The 15,786-nt window shown below is 42.1% G+C and overlaps 1 protein-coding gene across 4 annotated transcripts in view; it reads right to left on the bottom strand.

Moving 5' to 3' along the window:
* The window catches only part of Klhl12 (kelch-like 12), a 35,386-nt gene continuing 19,600 nt past the window's right edge, over nucleotides 1-15,786 (bottom strand). For 2 of the 4 annotated variants that reach the window (XM_006529561.3, XM_030253998.1), the window contains 7 exons: nucleotides 14,979-15,093; nucleotides 7,028-7,134; nucleotides 4,968-5,163; nucleotides 3,713-3,871; nucleotides 3,139-3,237; nucleotides 1,760-1,946; nucleotides 1-1,549 (listed from right to left, as the gene is read on the bottom strand). In XM_006529561.3, the coding sequence (XP_006529624.1) occupies nucleotides 1,423-1,549; nucleotides 1,760-1,946; nucleotides 3,139-3,237; nucleotides 3,713-3,871; nucleotides 4,968-5,163; nucleotides 7,028-7,134; nucleotides 14,979-15,093 (990 nt within the window). In that variant the 3' untranslated portion in view covers nucleotides 1-1,422. The remainder of the gene's footprint in view (nucleotides 1,550-1,759; nucleotides 1,947-3,138; nucleotides 3,238-3,712; nucleotides 3,872-4,967; nucleotides 5,164-7,027; nucleotides 7,135-14,978; nucleotides 15,094-15,786) is intronic. The other 2 variants (NM_001311136.1, NM_153128.3) reach the window with 2 other exon arrangements.

Genomic DNA, 15,786 nt, shown 5'->3' with positions numbered 1-15,786 from the left:
TTAAAGCCATTTGAGACAGTCCATTTTAATGTTTTCTTAAAAAAATACAAAGGAAATTAACTCTGTCAGCAAACACAATTCAAGGAAAGAGGAAAAGTGGGATTCCAGAGCAAAAGGAAAGTGTAGCCCAGTTTAGGCTGCCACATTCTCCTATTTGCTATACCAGTAACTCAAGAGTTTCACCACGACACAGAGGTGCCTAGAACTGCCATTCTATACGAAGGTATAGAAACTAACAAAAGATTTTCAATTGTCCTTGATTATTTTGTTTCAGGATGAGTAAAATACACTGTAAAGACAGGTACAGAAGATATAGCAGGAAGAAAACTGAACATACCACACACAGCAGTCTTAAGCACTCCTTAGTGGAAGTGTGCCCTAAACAACAGGGCAGTAATCACGTACCTGAACTACTAGGCTGCAGCCACCCCACCCATCCCCAAATAAATAGTGTGGAGGCGTAGTAACGTGGTAGCACTTGATTCGCCAGGAAGATGGTCTTTTCACCCATTTGAAGACCAAACTGCCACTGCTATAGGAGCCCTGGCAGGGACTAAGACAATTGTAAAATCACAGATATTTCTAGTTTACCACAGGTATATTGAACTCTGCACATTTACAGCATCTCTTATTCTAACCTTTTCCACTGTTAATCTCTCAAGTCTCCAGTGCCAAGATGGTACAACATTTTACATTAGAAAGACTGTGAAATCAAATAACATGTCCTTTCCAGCCTTCCAATTTACACTTCAGTGATCTTCTGGGTTCACCTACATTCCATTCAGCTCCAGCCACTTATTCAAATCTCTGCACCAACAATGTCTTCCTAAGTGAGGACAGCATGAATCTTCCTTCTTGGCCTCTCAAATTTTAACAGTGATAGTGTTTTCCTACAGCAAGGAACTGTGGTGGCTTGAGCTACCTCTGTATTTAGAAAAGGTATTTTTGCTTCTGAGAGGGAAAAAGACTTTCATTTTACCAAGCTTGTATAAACTGATATCCTTCCAATCACCTAGGATGGACACTGCCCACATCTAGCAGGCCATACTCACCTTATTCTCTGCAATATATGAGGCACAACATACATCCATACAAACATACATACATACATCCTCCCAAGCACATGGTAAGTTAGAAACAGTAAGAAAGTGCTCCTCAGACCACAGAGAGCCATGATCTGGTTTCCCACATCCAAACGTGCATTCTCTTCCCTGGAGTACCTGCCCCCCCCCATGCTTCTGAGCAAGATGACCAGTGCGAAGGAGAGTGTGCATCAAACAAGTACAATCATCATCTCAGCACTGGTGCCTGGAATCCCCCTGTGCACACAGTGAGGAATAAACATTCTGGAAAGGATCCTTGATTCTCCCACAAACTGTTCCTTGGAGTAGTCACTGGCTCCAGCTGGTGTTAAAATAACAGTTACTTTTCTCGGAGAACACACACACCAGCATCACAACGCTGGGTTCCCATGGAGGCTACTACTTCCCAGCTGTCGATGATAGGGTCATAACACTCAATGCTGCTCAGCAGAGAATTCCCATCGTATCTGATGGGAAAAACAAAGAAAGAAATGAGGTCTCCATCACTTTACATACAAGTCCTACCACTTGTCTACAAGGGCCCACTCCCCACACTGGGGCGGGAATGAAAAAACAGCCCCAGTGGTTGTTCCCCACAACACACATTTCACCTCCATCCCAAATGGATTCTTTCTTGCCTTGGATACATGATTCTAGCCCACTTTCAAAACCCTTACCCTGCAATTGCATAGAGTCTCCCTCGAAGCACTGTGGCCCCTACATAGCATCGAGGCGTGGTCATACTTGTGACAGTTGTCCAGGAATCAGTGCGAATGTTATAAGCTTCAACAGAAGAAAGGTGGGCTGTACCATCAAACCCCCCCACCACATAAATATGGTCATTCAGTAGGGCTACTCCAGCACCTGGGGAAAAGAGAGCATCAGCACATGAATGGCAGTAAGCCTAGCATCTGAACCCAGTAACAAACACGGCCGCTAACGGCTGCACTGTGGAGATGAGGGATGCACACATGTCAAAGCACTACAACAGTGTAATACAGCAAATGTCAGTGTGTGCATTGGTCAACCCTTAGGTTAGGGCCTGAAATTCTAGCAGAAGACTGACATGGGTCTCATCTCTGCTGTCACTAACTCACAGTCTATCTCTCTTCTGTGTTAGAGACAATGAGAGGAACCAAGGCCATGGCTCTGCTGTGATCTCTGTCCAGAGGCAGTTACATCACAGCCTATTCAACTAAGAGTTCTCAGCTGTTAGAGTTAGATGTACCTCTATGATAGAGTACTTGCCTAGTATATGCAAAGCCCTGCGTGCAGTATTCAGAATTTAAAAAAAATTATTTTTAGGCATTAGAGATTTTATCTAATACTTATTGCCATTTATTATCAGGTATATGTCACATGTGTGCAATCCTGGGATTACTTGGAGTCTAAAGTTAATGTGAGCTATATACTACATACAGTGAGATCTTAGATTAAAAAAAAAAAATCACCAATGAGTGTAGTGGTATAACTTGAAGCCAGAAGCAGGAGGATCACCTCATAGCAACTTGTACACTGGCCAGGACTGCACAGTAGGACCCTCAAAACAAAGTCCAGCCAGGTTTGTCAGTGCACGCCTTTAATCCCAGCACTCAGGAGGCAGAAGCAGGTATAGGTGCATCTCTGTAAGCTCAAGGCCAGCCTGGTCTACAGAGTGAGTTCCAGGACAGCCGGGGCTGCACAGGCAAACCCTGTCTTTAAAACAGCAAGACATCAACATCCAAAGAGTACAAAAAGCAAAGACATAGACCTCAACAGGTCTGTGTACAAAAATATTTATTTAACATGTACTGCACACACAAAATGAGGCTAGTGGTCAAACTACAAGAATAGAAAAAAGTACTAAAGAATAAGGAATCGCTGTCCTCAAATGGACAATCTAGCTCAAAGTTTAACCTACCTTCCTTCATCCTAATGTTGTAGGGAAGGCAGAGGTGGAGGAGACTGGACTGTGACTCACATTCACAATGGGTCTACAGTGAAATAAGAACTACAGTTCTGTCCTACTGATACCACACCCAGTAATTAAACCATCACTTCATAGGTTTGGTCTTACCAGAACGCTTGGTGGCCATAGGCGTAACGTTAGTCCAGTGTCCTGTATGGGGATCATATTTCTCAACTGAATTTAATATGTTCAAGCCATCATATCCTCCTGAAAGACAAAGTGGAGAACATTCCAAAGAGAAAGGTAGATTACCAGGCTCATCTTAGTTGGCCTTCTGTGAGTAATTCAACTGATTATTTATTTATTATATGTAAGTACACTGTAGCTGTCTTCAGACACCCCAGAAGAGAGGGCATCAGATCTCATTACAGATGGCTGTGAGCCACCATGTGGTTGCTGGGATTTGAACTCAGAACCTTTGGAAGAGCAGTCAGTGCTCTTAACTGCTGAGCCATCTCTCTAGCCCTAATTCAACTGATTCTTTCAGTTCTATTTTTTCCAGAGGTCCAGGTCAGAGAATATGCAACATCCTACATATTGCTTACAAGAAAAATATAATCCTATTCATGGACAATATATTGAGAAAAGTCAGAGTTTTTGTTGATGCAAGTATATGCACTTAATTCTGCCCTCCAGAGTCTGTAACCACTAAGCTCTCTCCAGCCCCATCCCAGGCTCATACCTAGACAATAGATTATTCCGCTGGCCACTACTAGTCCTGCGCCCTCTCGAGCTGTCTGCATATCTCCCAGCATACTCCACTGATCGATGTTTGGGTCATACCGCTCCATACTTGTATGACGCCTACTTCCATCAAAGCCTCCAGAGACGTAAATCATATCTGCTCAGAGTGAACAAATTATAGACTGTTAAATTAAGAATGAAAAATACCTAACAACTTTTATCTCTACAAATTACCCATTGTTAAGATGGGGGAAGAGGGACTGCACACATGAATGTAATTACAACACTTGGGAGGTTCAGAAGGAGGTTCAGGAGTTCAAGGCCATTCCTGGCTACAGACTAAGTTAAGCCTTAGCTATTTCAGAACTCATCCCAGGCAAACAAATTATTATATTTCTTCAAGTTGATTTTTATTATTCTTAAATTTCCCATGGTGTATATTAATTATATATGGTAGTGTATAATACTACATAAGCACATTCTTGTAAATGTATATTTTGTATATATTTTCTGAGACTTACGTGACTTAAATGGTAAGTCATGTAAGTCTCAGAAGGAAGAAAGGCAGTACAAACAAGCATTTAAAGCCCATGCTGGTAAGCCCAAGTTTGAAACAAGGGTGAGTTACACGGGGAAATCTAGCAAACTCCATCTCAAGATGTTAATTTTTTTTTTTTTTTTTTTTTTTTTTTGGTTTTTCAAGACAGGGTTTCTCTGTGTAGCCCTAGCTGTCCTGGAACTCATTTTGTAGACCAGGCTGGCCTCGAACTCAGAAATCCTCCTGCCTCTGCCTCCCGAATGCTGGGATTAAAGGCGTGCGCCACCACACCTGGCATAAAAAAAGAGCTGGGTGGTGGTAGTGCACACTTTAAATCTCAGCACTCCAGAGGCACAGGCAGGTGGATCTTGAGTTCAAAGCCAGCCTCGTCTACAAAGGGAATTTAGGGGCAACCATGGCTACACAAAGAAACTCTTCTCTAGAAAGACAAACAACAACAAAAGAGGAATACTAAAGGCATCTGGACTGTCCACTCGGAGTTTCTAAAACATCATCAGTACCTACTACCACACAACATAACAAAACATGAAGCACCAGGTCTGTAGTCAGAATTGAAAAGTCTACAAATAATGAATAGTTTCTGTTAACAAAGACATTTCTAAAAGCAAGAATGAGCCTTTGAAATGAGACATTTAATTATGTTCCTACAATACAGTAGAAGAGCACATGAAACATTGTTTGTTATCAAACCTACCTCCCAGAGTGGTGGCTCCAGCAAGGCCTCGCCGCACATTCATAGGGGCCACAGAGTACCACACTCCATCTTCGTCTGCTGTATAGTCTAGACATTCCACCGAACTGAGGCGGGAACGGCCATCGTAGCCACCAATTACATAGATCCGATCATGTAAGGAAACTGAGGCCACATACCGTCTCTTGCGAGTGATACTCTGTGGATTTGGGAAAGAAGAGGAGTAATACCATTCAAATGGGCACACTCTAGTCCCACCTCTCCTGCACCCTGCCTGGTTTAATCTTCTTTGCTTCTTCCCTGCCATCGGAAACCCCCTTCGGGGTTCATCCTGAGGGGCTAGATGGTGAATGCCTATAGAGTGAAATGCTTCTGCCTCATTGGGAAGTTTATATAAGACACCATGGCTTTCTACTGTCTTCTCTAAGGCACTGAGCTAAGAGACTGAATATCTTTCCATAAGAAAAGTGCAGGCATACTGCTAATCCTGGAGCCAGTCTGAAATACCCTAAAGGATAAGAACGCTTCAAAGGTTTTCCATGTCTCCTCAGAAATGGTTCTTGGTTGTAAAGTACTGAAATGCTGAAATGAGACTTAACTTTTCAGTCAAACAGGAGTTAGATTCAACATAACCAAGTTCAATCTAGCAGAGCATGAACAATGGTATAAGTTGTGCAGCCTTAATGGTGGTGGCAGCTAAACGATATATGGTTACTGACACTTCTGCGGTGAGAATTTTTTTTGTTTTGTTTTGTTTTTTGAGACAGGGTTTCTCTGTATAGCCCTGGCTGTCCTGGAACTCACTTTGTAGACCAGGCTGGCCTCGAAATCAGAAATCCTCCTGCCTCTGCCTCCCGAGTGCTGGGATTAAAGGTGTGTGCCACCACGTCGGGCACAATGAGAACTTCTAATTGGAACAGTCAGAAACTAAGTTGTGTATGGTGGTGGCACATGCCTATAATGCCAGCATTTGTCAGCCTGAAGCAGGACTGCCATAATTTAAGGTCAGCCTGGGCTATACATTGAGTATCAGGCCAGCCAGAGCTGTACAACAAGACCTTATCTCAAAAAACAAGCCAAGTGTGGTGGCTCCGTGTGCAACCCTGGCTCAGGAGTGTGAGGAAAGCCTGTAAGCGTGAGGCCAGCCAGGGTTACACAGCCAGTGTGTGTCAGCAAGACAGTTTCAGGAAGTAAGGAGCCTGTAAGTGATACACAGTGAGATGTCTCCAAACAAACAAATAAAAGGGGACCAGCAAGATAGTTTGCTGGGTAAAGGTGTCTGCTGCTAAGGCTGATAACCCACATTTGATTCTTGAAAATTATTCTCTGGGACTGGCAAGATGGCTCAGCAGGTAAGAGCACTGTCTGCTCTTTCGAAGGTCCTGAGTTCAAATCCCAACAACCACATGGTGGCTCACAACCACCTGTAATGAGACCTGATGCCCTCTTCTGGGGTGTCTGAAGACAGCTACAGTGTACTTATGCATAATAATAAATCTTTGGGCCAGACTGAGCAGGGACTTTGTAAGCAGAGTTGACTGGAGCGAGCAGAGGTCCTAAAATTCAATTTCCAACAACCACATGAAGGCTTACAACCCTCTGTACAGCTACAGAGTACTCATATACATAAAATAAATAGATCTTAAAAAAAAAAAGAAAGAAAATGATTCTCTGACCTTCACACAGATGGCTATGGCACAGACATGCCCACATGTGTAGACACACACATAGAACAACCCGTACAGCATGCTGGAAGGGACATGCATTCTGCTATAGCATGGCTAGAAGGGACATGCATTCTGCTACAGCATGGCTGGAAGGGACATGCATTCTGCTACAGCATGGCTGGAAGGGACATGCATTCTGCTACAGTATGGCTGGAAGGGACATGCATTCTGCTACAGCATGGCTGGAAGGGACATGCATTCTGCTACAGCATGGCTGGAAGGGACATGCATTCTGCTGTTCTGAGGCTTTTCTACTCTCAAAGCTGTCACATATGAGCTAGTGTCAGGAGCCAATGACATTTCAACTCTGCTGGAAATGGTTCCACCACGACTTACTGGTAAAAAGCTCCACTCCTGTGTCTTGGGGTCATACTTCTCTACCACATCAATAGGAGACTGCTGGCTTCCGAAGCCCCCAACCACCAGAAGCACTTCATTGGCTCCTAAGGACAAAGGCAGGAAAAGGCAGGTTACTTCACCCTGGCTAGGTGACTGCTTACAGGAAAATATTAAGTAGAAAGGTTCACACAGGAAACTGTTGTCTTCTTTTGGAGGCAATAGGTACTGGATCAAGGACCTCAGTATTCTACCACTACCTGTAACCACTCCTACATCACATTTAAAACTTTTTATTTCAAGACTGGGTCTTACTTAGTGACACAGTCTGGTTTTGAACTCACTCTGTATAGCCAGGCAGGCCTTGAACTTACAAGCCTTGTCTCAATCCCTGACGCAGCTAGCTTACAAGCCTGTGCCACCAGGCACACCTAGGTTGTTTTTGTATTTGCCTGAGAAATAATCTAAAATAAAGCTGTGTAATAGGAAGGTATCTATCTATATTTTATTTTATGTTTCCATGTGTTTGCGAATGTCTGTGTGTATAGGTTTGAATGAATGTATTGTGTATGTGTAGATACTGGCTCTGCCTTGTATTTTCTGTGTGCTCCCCTCTGTGTGTCTGGTTCTGTATTGCCCTCTGCCTTGTTTTTTTCAGACAATGTCTACTGAACTGAGGAGCTCTGCAATTAGGCTGAACAGAGTTGGCAGCAAACTCGGGGCCTTTCTCTGCACCTCTGCAGCACTGGGCTCACGGTGAGCGTTGCCATGCCTGATGCATGCTGGGAACCAAGCACAGTTTCTCTTGCTGCTGCTGAGCAGCTTCCCCTGTCGCAGGAAGCTACTTGTTTCTGAGGCTATAACTTTTCAGAGTCTGAATCTCTGAGATGCCCTCATCACCATAAAAGAAAGTCCCAGGCCCTTACAACCACTCCATTGGTGATCACTGGCTGCCAACCCTGATGACCTGAGGCCAACCCCCAGAACCTACACTGTAGAAAGGGAGAACTGATTCCCACAGACTGTCCACATGTGCACCCTAACACACAAAATAAATGTTAAAGAGAACAAAGTGAGCCCTTTATTTTGTTACAGAAAAGTAACAGCCGCCAGCACTCGGGAGGCAGAGACAGACGGATTTCTGAGTTCGAGGCCAGCCTGGTCTACAGAGTGAGTTCCAGGACAGCCAGGGTTACAGAGAAACCCTGTCTCGAAAAACCAAAAAAAAAAAGAAAGAAAAAGAAAAAAGAAAGTAACAGCCTGTATATCAAATTTTCCCTTTCCTAGAGTCTCTCGAGTCTCATTTCTGGTCTTGGCTCTCTTCACAGGGAAAACCTTGGCAGAGTTCTCCTGGACATCTACTCTGATAACTCACGAGGAGAATAATCTGGCGGGGCAGTGGTCAGACAGTCAGTAAGTAGTGCTTTGCACCCTCTGGTGCCAGTGCCTCAGGTGACCGTGGCCTGAAAGAGCAAGTGCTGCACTGTGTATCTGACAAGACAGATACAGTCAAGTAGCAGATCGGACAGGCAGATCTCTCTTCAGTTCCCCTTCACCCCCATCCCTTTCAACTCTTTAAGAACAGGTTCCTCTGTATTTCTAGTTCCTGAACTCAAGTGTTCTCCCACTTTAGCATGTACCAGATCACATCTGGCTAGAACATGATAAATGACACTATAGGGATATGATCAGAAAAAGACAGTAAATTTTCCATTGATTTTTTTTTTAGCTATTATTTGTTACATTATGCAATTCCCATATTTAAAAATATCAACAAACAAACCACATCGAGGCTAGCCTGGCCTGTCTCAAAACTAAAGAAAACCAAAGAACAAAAAACTGCCACACTTTTATTTATCTATTTATTTATTGCTATGACTTTGTTCAGCAGCTTGTAAACAGCAGTAGGCAGGAAACAGATTTTGTTATAAACCCCAGAAAAATGACAACTGCCTGTCAACACAAAATTGTTCCATAAATACTAAAGTTCACAGTAGAATTTGGGCAGAGAGGTCAATGAATCACATTTATTTTTTGTTGAGACAGTTTTGCCATGTAGACCAGGCTAGCCTCAAACTCCCCATCCTTCTGCTTCTGCCTCTCAAGGACTTTATTGTGGAACACTTAACATGTTTTAGCCAGATGTAATTCATCCCCATGCCTACCTACTTAAGGATTTCATGGGTTTACATGGCTAGAACTCTAGCTTACTGGATCCTCAACCTTCGTTATAAAGGACTTCATAGTTTTCCAAGGACAGATCCTGTTTTGAGAGACGGCTCCCCGGGCTTTAGAAATAGCTTAGCTGTTAAAGGCAAGGCTCACAACCCAAAGGTAAGACTGCTAACCAAGTAGTGAGTGTTAGTAAATTCCAGTAAGCATCAGTACCAACTCCAGAAGGTCTAGGGATATAGCTCAGAACGGCCCCAAACTTGTTATTTTTTTTTTCCTGCTTCAACATTTCAAGTATTAGAAATACAAGTGTATACTATGCCAGGTGGTTTTTGTTGCTGTTTTGTTTGTTTTTAAGAACACGTCTCTCGCCAGGCATGGTGGCCCACGCCTTTAATCCCAGCACTTGGGAGGCAGAGGCAGGTGGATTTCTGAGTTCGAGAGTGAGTTCCAGGACAGCCACGGCTACACAGAGAGACCCGAAAAACCAAAAAAAAAAAAAAAAAAAAAAAAAAAAAAAAATCAGGTCTCTTTATGTAGTTGTAGCTGGCCTGTAATTCATTATATTGACCAGGCCGATCTAGAACCCAGAGAGATCCAGCTGCCTTTGCCCCTGAGTGGACCTAATATGCACCCCCACAGCAGTGTCAGATGACTCCTCTCTTACTTTTGGTGACTCAGGACTGGACCCAGGCTCTCCTATACTAGGCAAGTGCTCTCACTGAACTACTCCCCAGTTACTTCTGAGCTTTCATCTCGAGACACAGAGTGGCTGGATTGACTTGTAGCCCAGTATGATCACAAACTTAAGATCCTTCCTGCACTGGCCTCTTGAGTATCTGTAATTACAGGTGTATACCAGGACACCTGACAAGATTAATGTGTAAGCTGGTGCAGGCCCTTAAAAAAATCAAAATTGATCTAGTCAAAAAGAATGTCAGTGTTTTTTCAAAGTTATGAATTACATAAAACTAAATCTAATTCCTTAAGGTCAGAAAATAGTTTTCTGATTTGCAAAATATTTAACAAAATGTAGACAATGAACCTCTAGAGAACCTTCTGCATTTTCTGGCTCATAAAAATTTTCATTGGCTTTAGTTCAGTTTAATAAGCAACTAATGAATGCTTTTATGTAAAAAACAACAACAAAAAAACAACAAAACCCATATCTTCTGTCTTTGAAAGTACCCTAGTGGGTGAACTTAACCCACTTTACATGGATACACGCTGTGGCTCAGAGGAAGATAACAAGCCTACACAGCAGGTTTCTAGAATGTACAGAATTAGGAAGAGAAGTAAGGGACACAGCTCAGTGCAACAGCACTTGGCTAGCATGCCTCAGGCTGATCCCTACAAAAGATAAAAATGAAAATAATCCATGATATAAATATATAAAATTAGGGACAGAGGTCTACTGACACACACGCCACCTAGTGCCATCCCTGCTCAGTCACTGCTTTATACGCTCTTCTAGAAACTTACTATCTTTGAGCTACAGACTCTGGACTTGTTATTTTCAAGACAACAAAGGTAACTGCACGTTTTTAGGACTAATGCTGAAGTATGTAAATAAACAAACTGCTAACCTGCCCTTGCCATCCCACCTGTAGGGTGATGCTGTTAAAGGCTGAGTGTGGTGGGTCTCTGCTTCTACCAATAAGTATTCAAGAGCGCCTGCCTTTTAAGGGCTGAGGACCAAACAGGAGGGTCCCACTGGAGGCTGGCCTTCCATCACTGAGCCTAGCACTCACCCATTTTCAAAAATGGTTTTTTTTCCCTTAGACGCCCAGCCAGCGCAGCTTGGTGCCTATAGTCCAGCTACTTAAGAGGATGAGGCAAGAGAATTAAGAACTTTAGGTCAGACTGGGCTACAGTGCAAGATTCTATTTAAAAGAGACAGAGAGAGAAGCAGAGAGACAGACAGAGAAAAGGAAAAGCTGGGGCTAATGAGCTGACTCAGCCGGTAAGGGCATAAAGGCATTTACACCATGGACAGACACACCATGGTCTATGCAATGTCCTCCCACCACTGCAGTCAATACATAGTAAGGAAAGGATAGGTGAGAAAAGCCCCAGCTGTGCACACACGACTCGATGTCTCTCTTGGTGCCAGGCCACCCATGGTATAACTGGGCTGTAACCTACTTAGCCATTCCCTCCTGTACAGGAGGAACTTGAGTTGTATACCATGTTTTTGGAAATATCAACAACTTTTGGTCAACACAGTCAGTCTTATATACTGGATATACCGGCGATTATCCTCCTACCCCATTCCACCAAGTCACTCAGGATAAAGGTAGTACATGGTTTATATGATTTCACCGTGGCTCAGCAATATAAACATGTTTAATACTTTTTGTATGATAAGAAAATGGTTACCATATATTATAATTAAAAAAAGAAAATGGGCGTGATGACTCATGACTATAATCCTGGAATTTAGAAGACCAAGGCCAGGTCATTTGGGTTCAAGGTCAGCCTGGTTTACACAATGAATTTGAGGCTAGCCTGGACTACAGTGTAATAGCCTAGTTAAAAATAACAAAATGAAACAAATTCCCTAAACCAAACCAAACAAAAAATGAATCTGATCTGGAAATTATTCAAATATTTTCCTGTAATTTCTGTTTTCACACTTCATTTATTCCTTAATCTATATGTGTTGATCTATTTTTGTATATAGTACATGATATTCAGATCACATTTTGTCACACTGCAGAAATTAATACCTTTCCTAATAGTTTTTGTGTGTGTGTGTTTAATTTATGTATGTGTTCCTGCATGAGTTTAAATGTACAAGTGTGCAGGTGTCTTTGGAGGCCAGAAAAGGATCTCAGAATCCCCTCAATGCGAGTTACAGATTGGAGCGAATCTACTGATGGGGGTGAGAGAGCAGTCAGTGCTCTCAACCCCTGAACCATCTCTCAAGCTCCAATTTTTTTTTCTACCTCTCCTCTTTCTCTAAGTATATTTCTGTGTGGTAGAATTTGGGGTGATTTTTAATTTTTTGCTTCTATATATTTTAATATTAAACATACACTATGGGTGACACTAAAAAGCATAGGAGGTGGGCAGGACTGGGATGGCTCAGTGGTTCAGAGCACTGGCTGCTCTTCCAGAGGAAAGAAGTTTGATTCCCAGACACATGTGGTGGCTGACAATTGTCTGCAATCCCAGTTCTAGGGGAATCTGGCATCCTCTTCTGGCCTCCATGGTGCACATACGTCCTGCATGCAGGCAAAACACTCATATATTGTAAAACAAAATAAAAATATTTAAAATGGGAAGAATTTAATTGAAAACAACAGCAATGGGGGCCACAGAGATGGTTCAGCGGTTAAAAGCTCACGCTATTTTTGCAGAAGAGGTTTGGTTCCTAGCACCCAGGTGGCTCATAACAGCCTGTAACTCTACTCCAGGAGATCTGGTCCCCTCAGAAACTCATATAAACACAAACACACAGAATAAAAGAGATCTTAAGACGGGCGTAGTGGCGCATGCCTTTAATCCCAGCACTCGGGAGGCAGAGGCAGTCGGATTTCTGAGTTCGAGGCCAGACTGGTCTACAAAGTGAGTTCCAGGACAGCCAGGGTTACACAGAGAAACCCTGTCTCAAAAAACCAAAAAAAAAAAGAGAGAGATCTTAAAAACAAGAAAAAAACTGGAAAAATATTGCTTACTCCTCTATCAATAGACAACTTGATTGTCAATATTCTAATATACACCAATTCTAAAATCAAAACTAAGAAAAGGAAATGGTAAAACACTAGGGGCTGATGAGATGGTTCTGTGGCTAAGAATCTGTTCCTAGAAACCACATGGTGGCTCCTAACAATCTGAAACTCTAGTTAGTTCCAGGGGATCTGATGTCATCTTCTGACCTCTGTGGGCACTGCACACATGTGGTACACAGACATGCAAGCAGCAAACACTCAAACATATAAAATAAAAAATAAATTATTAAAAAAATAAAAGCAAATGAAGTGCCACCTCATATATACAGAATAAGTGATAATCTTCAAAATAGTTTTACAGAGTGGCAGGAAGGCTCTTTTTACAGAGCAGTAATAGGGACCAAGATAAAAATAGCTAAATATTTACTCTGTGCCAGCTAAGTGTCTTATCCACATTCCAATTCAATCCTCCCAACAACCCATTCAGAAGAAACTAAGCCTCAGTTTAGGGGTAAAGCATAGGATCAAATAAGTGTGTGTTTTAAAAAAATGGTTTTTTTAAATTAATTAATTAATTTATTAATTTATTTATTTATTTATTGGAGACAGGGTCTACTATTTAGCCCTGGATGCTCTGGAACTCACTATCTGGACCAGGCTGTCCTTGAACTCACAAAGATCAACCTGACTAGACCTCCTGAGTGCTGGGATTAGTGCTCTGTGCCACCATATCCAGTTAAGATCGGATAAATTGTTATCACTAATTAGCCACTGGCAGGGCTTTGATTTGAACCTCTGTCTATTTGCTAACGTAAGTAGCACTTACGTGACAGTAACTGTTCCTAGCCCTTTCCTAGATTTCTTCATTTAATTGTTATGACTTTCTTAGAGCTGGATGTTATGTTGATTCACAGATAAAACATCTGAGGCAGACATAATAAACTTCCTGTCTAAGGTAAGTGTTAAGCCAGAAATTTTACCTATGATACATGACTGTCAAAAAGCCCTGTAGTTTTACTTTGTTTGTTTGAGACAGTCTATCACACTGGCTTCGAACTTTTTTTTTTTTTAGATTTATGTATTTATTTTATTTTATTTATTTTATTATTATTTTTTGTTTTGTTTTGTTTTTCAAGACAGGGTTTCTCTGTGTAACCCTGGCTGTCCTGGAACTCACTCTGTAGACGAGGCTGGCTTTGAACTCAGAAATCCACCTGCCTCTGCCTCCCAAGTGCTGGGATTAAAGGCATGTTCCACCACTGCTGGCAGATTTATTCATTTCATTTATGTGGGTACACTGTTGCTGTCTTCAGACACACCAGAAGAGGGCACTGGATCCCATTACAGATGGTTGTGAGCTTCTGTGTGGTTGCTGGGAATTGAACTCAGGACCTCTGGAAGAACAGTCAACGCTCTTAACTGCTGAGCCATTTTTCCATCCCGGCTTCTAACTTTTTATGTGCCCAAGGATGAATTTATAATCTTCCTGCCTCTACTTCCCGATTACAGGCATTTACCATCACACCCCATTTATGCTGTGCTGGGGATTGAACTCAGGGCTAGGAAAGCACTCTAACAACTGAGCTATATCCCTAGCTCCAAGCCCTTTATTTAAATGCTGAAATAGAAATTTAATGTTGGGCTGGTGAGATGGCTCAGCAGGTAAGAGCACTGACTGCTCTTCCAAAGGTCATGAGTTCAAATCCCAGCAACCATATGGTGGTTCACAACCATCTATAACGAGATCTGACGCCCTTTTCTGGAGTGTCTGAAGACAGCTAAAGTGTACTTACATATTAATAAATAAATAAAAAGAAAATTACCCATTCTTTAAAAAAAATTAATGTTATATAATATATGATAATTTGTAAAATCTTTTTCTCTCTACTTTATCTAACTTAATCTCCAATAATTATGTGCCACAAAGACACTCTTAAACAACAGGAAATAAAAGCTTAAAATGGCAGCTACTTGTCTAAAGAGATTAAAAGCAGGTCTAAAACAAGTCTACTGTAAGCATTACAGATGTTACTTCCAACTATATCATACCATCTGAAAAAGGAGTTCAAAGACATCCCCTCATTTTTCCAGGAATACCAGCTTACCTAGCCGGGCCCTTGTTCTGGGTCCTTGCATCTGACTCCGAAGTTCAGGCCTCAGGTGAAACTTCTTTGCTTCATCAACTAGATCTCTGCATTGTAAACTACAGCGGATGAAAGGCTAAAAGACAGAAGAGAGAAGGGAACCGGCCATTTCTAATACTGCAATAACAAAATGAGGTATATAAAGAAGCAATTTATGTATGTAGATAAAAGCAGGTAAGGATTAGTACGAATCTTAAGGGAGCTGAGCACACTGGCTTCACATCTGCAACTCTAGTTACTTGGCAGGCTGAGATAAAAGGATTTCTGAGACTTCAAGCCAACTCAGAGCTACAGACTGACTTCTAGCCAGGATGATCTAAAGAGAGACACTGTCTCAAAAAGACAAGGCACACAATCTCTCTTGGAAAAATGTCTTCTTTGAAATAATTCCCCCAAAGCTCTCTCTCTCCTTCCCTCCTTTGTTCTCCTCTTCCTCCTTTTCATCCTTTCTTTCTGACAGGTTCTCCTGTAGCCCAGGTTGGTCTCAAACTTACAACAGGGCATAGGATAACTTTCAATGTCTGATGTTTCTGCACTATCTTCCAAGTGCCGAGTTATAGGCATGTATTCACCATTAGTCCAACTCCCACATCTATTCCCACTGGTGCTCTAGATGGCTCACTTTGGTAAAGACCTTGCCATGTAAGCATGATGACCCAAGTCCTGTCACACGAAACCACATAAAAAGCTAGACATGGTAGCCTATACTTGTAATGCCCCAGCTCAATCAGAAACTCTGGGCCAATCAATCAGTCTGTATTTAAAAAAC

This window comes from Mus musculus, chromosome 1 (genome assembly GCF_000001635.26).
Source record: "Mus musculus strain C57BL/6J chromosome 1, GRCm38.p6 C57BL/6J".
Classification (NCBI taxonomy): Eukaryota; Metazoa; Chordata; class Mammalia; order Rodentia; family Muridae; genus Mus; species Mus musculus.
Note: the sequence above shows the minus strand (reverse complement) of the source record. Positions and strands in the feature narration are given on the sequence as shown.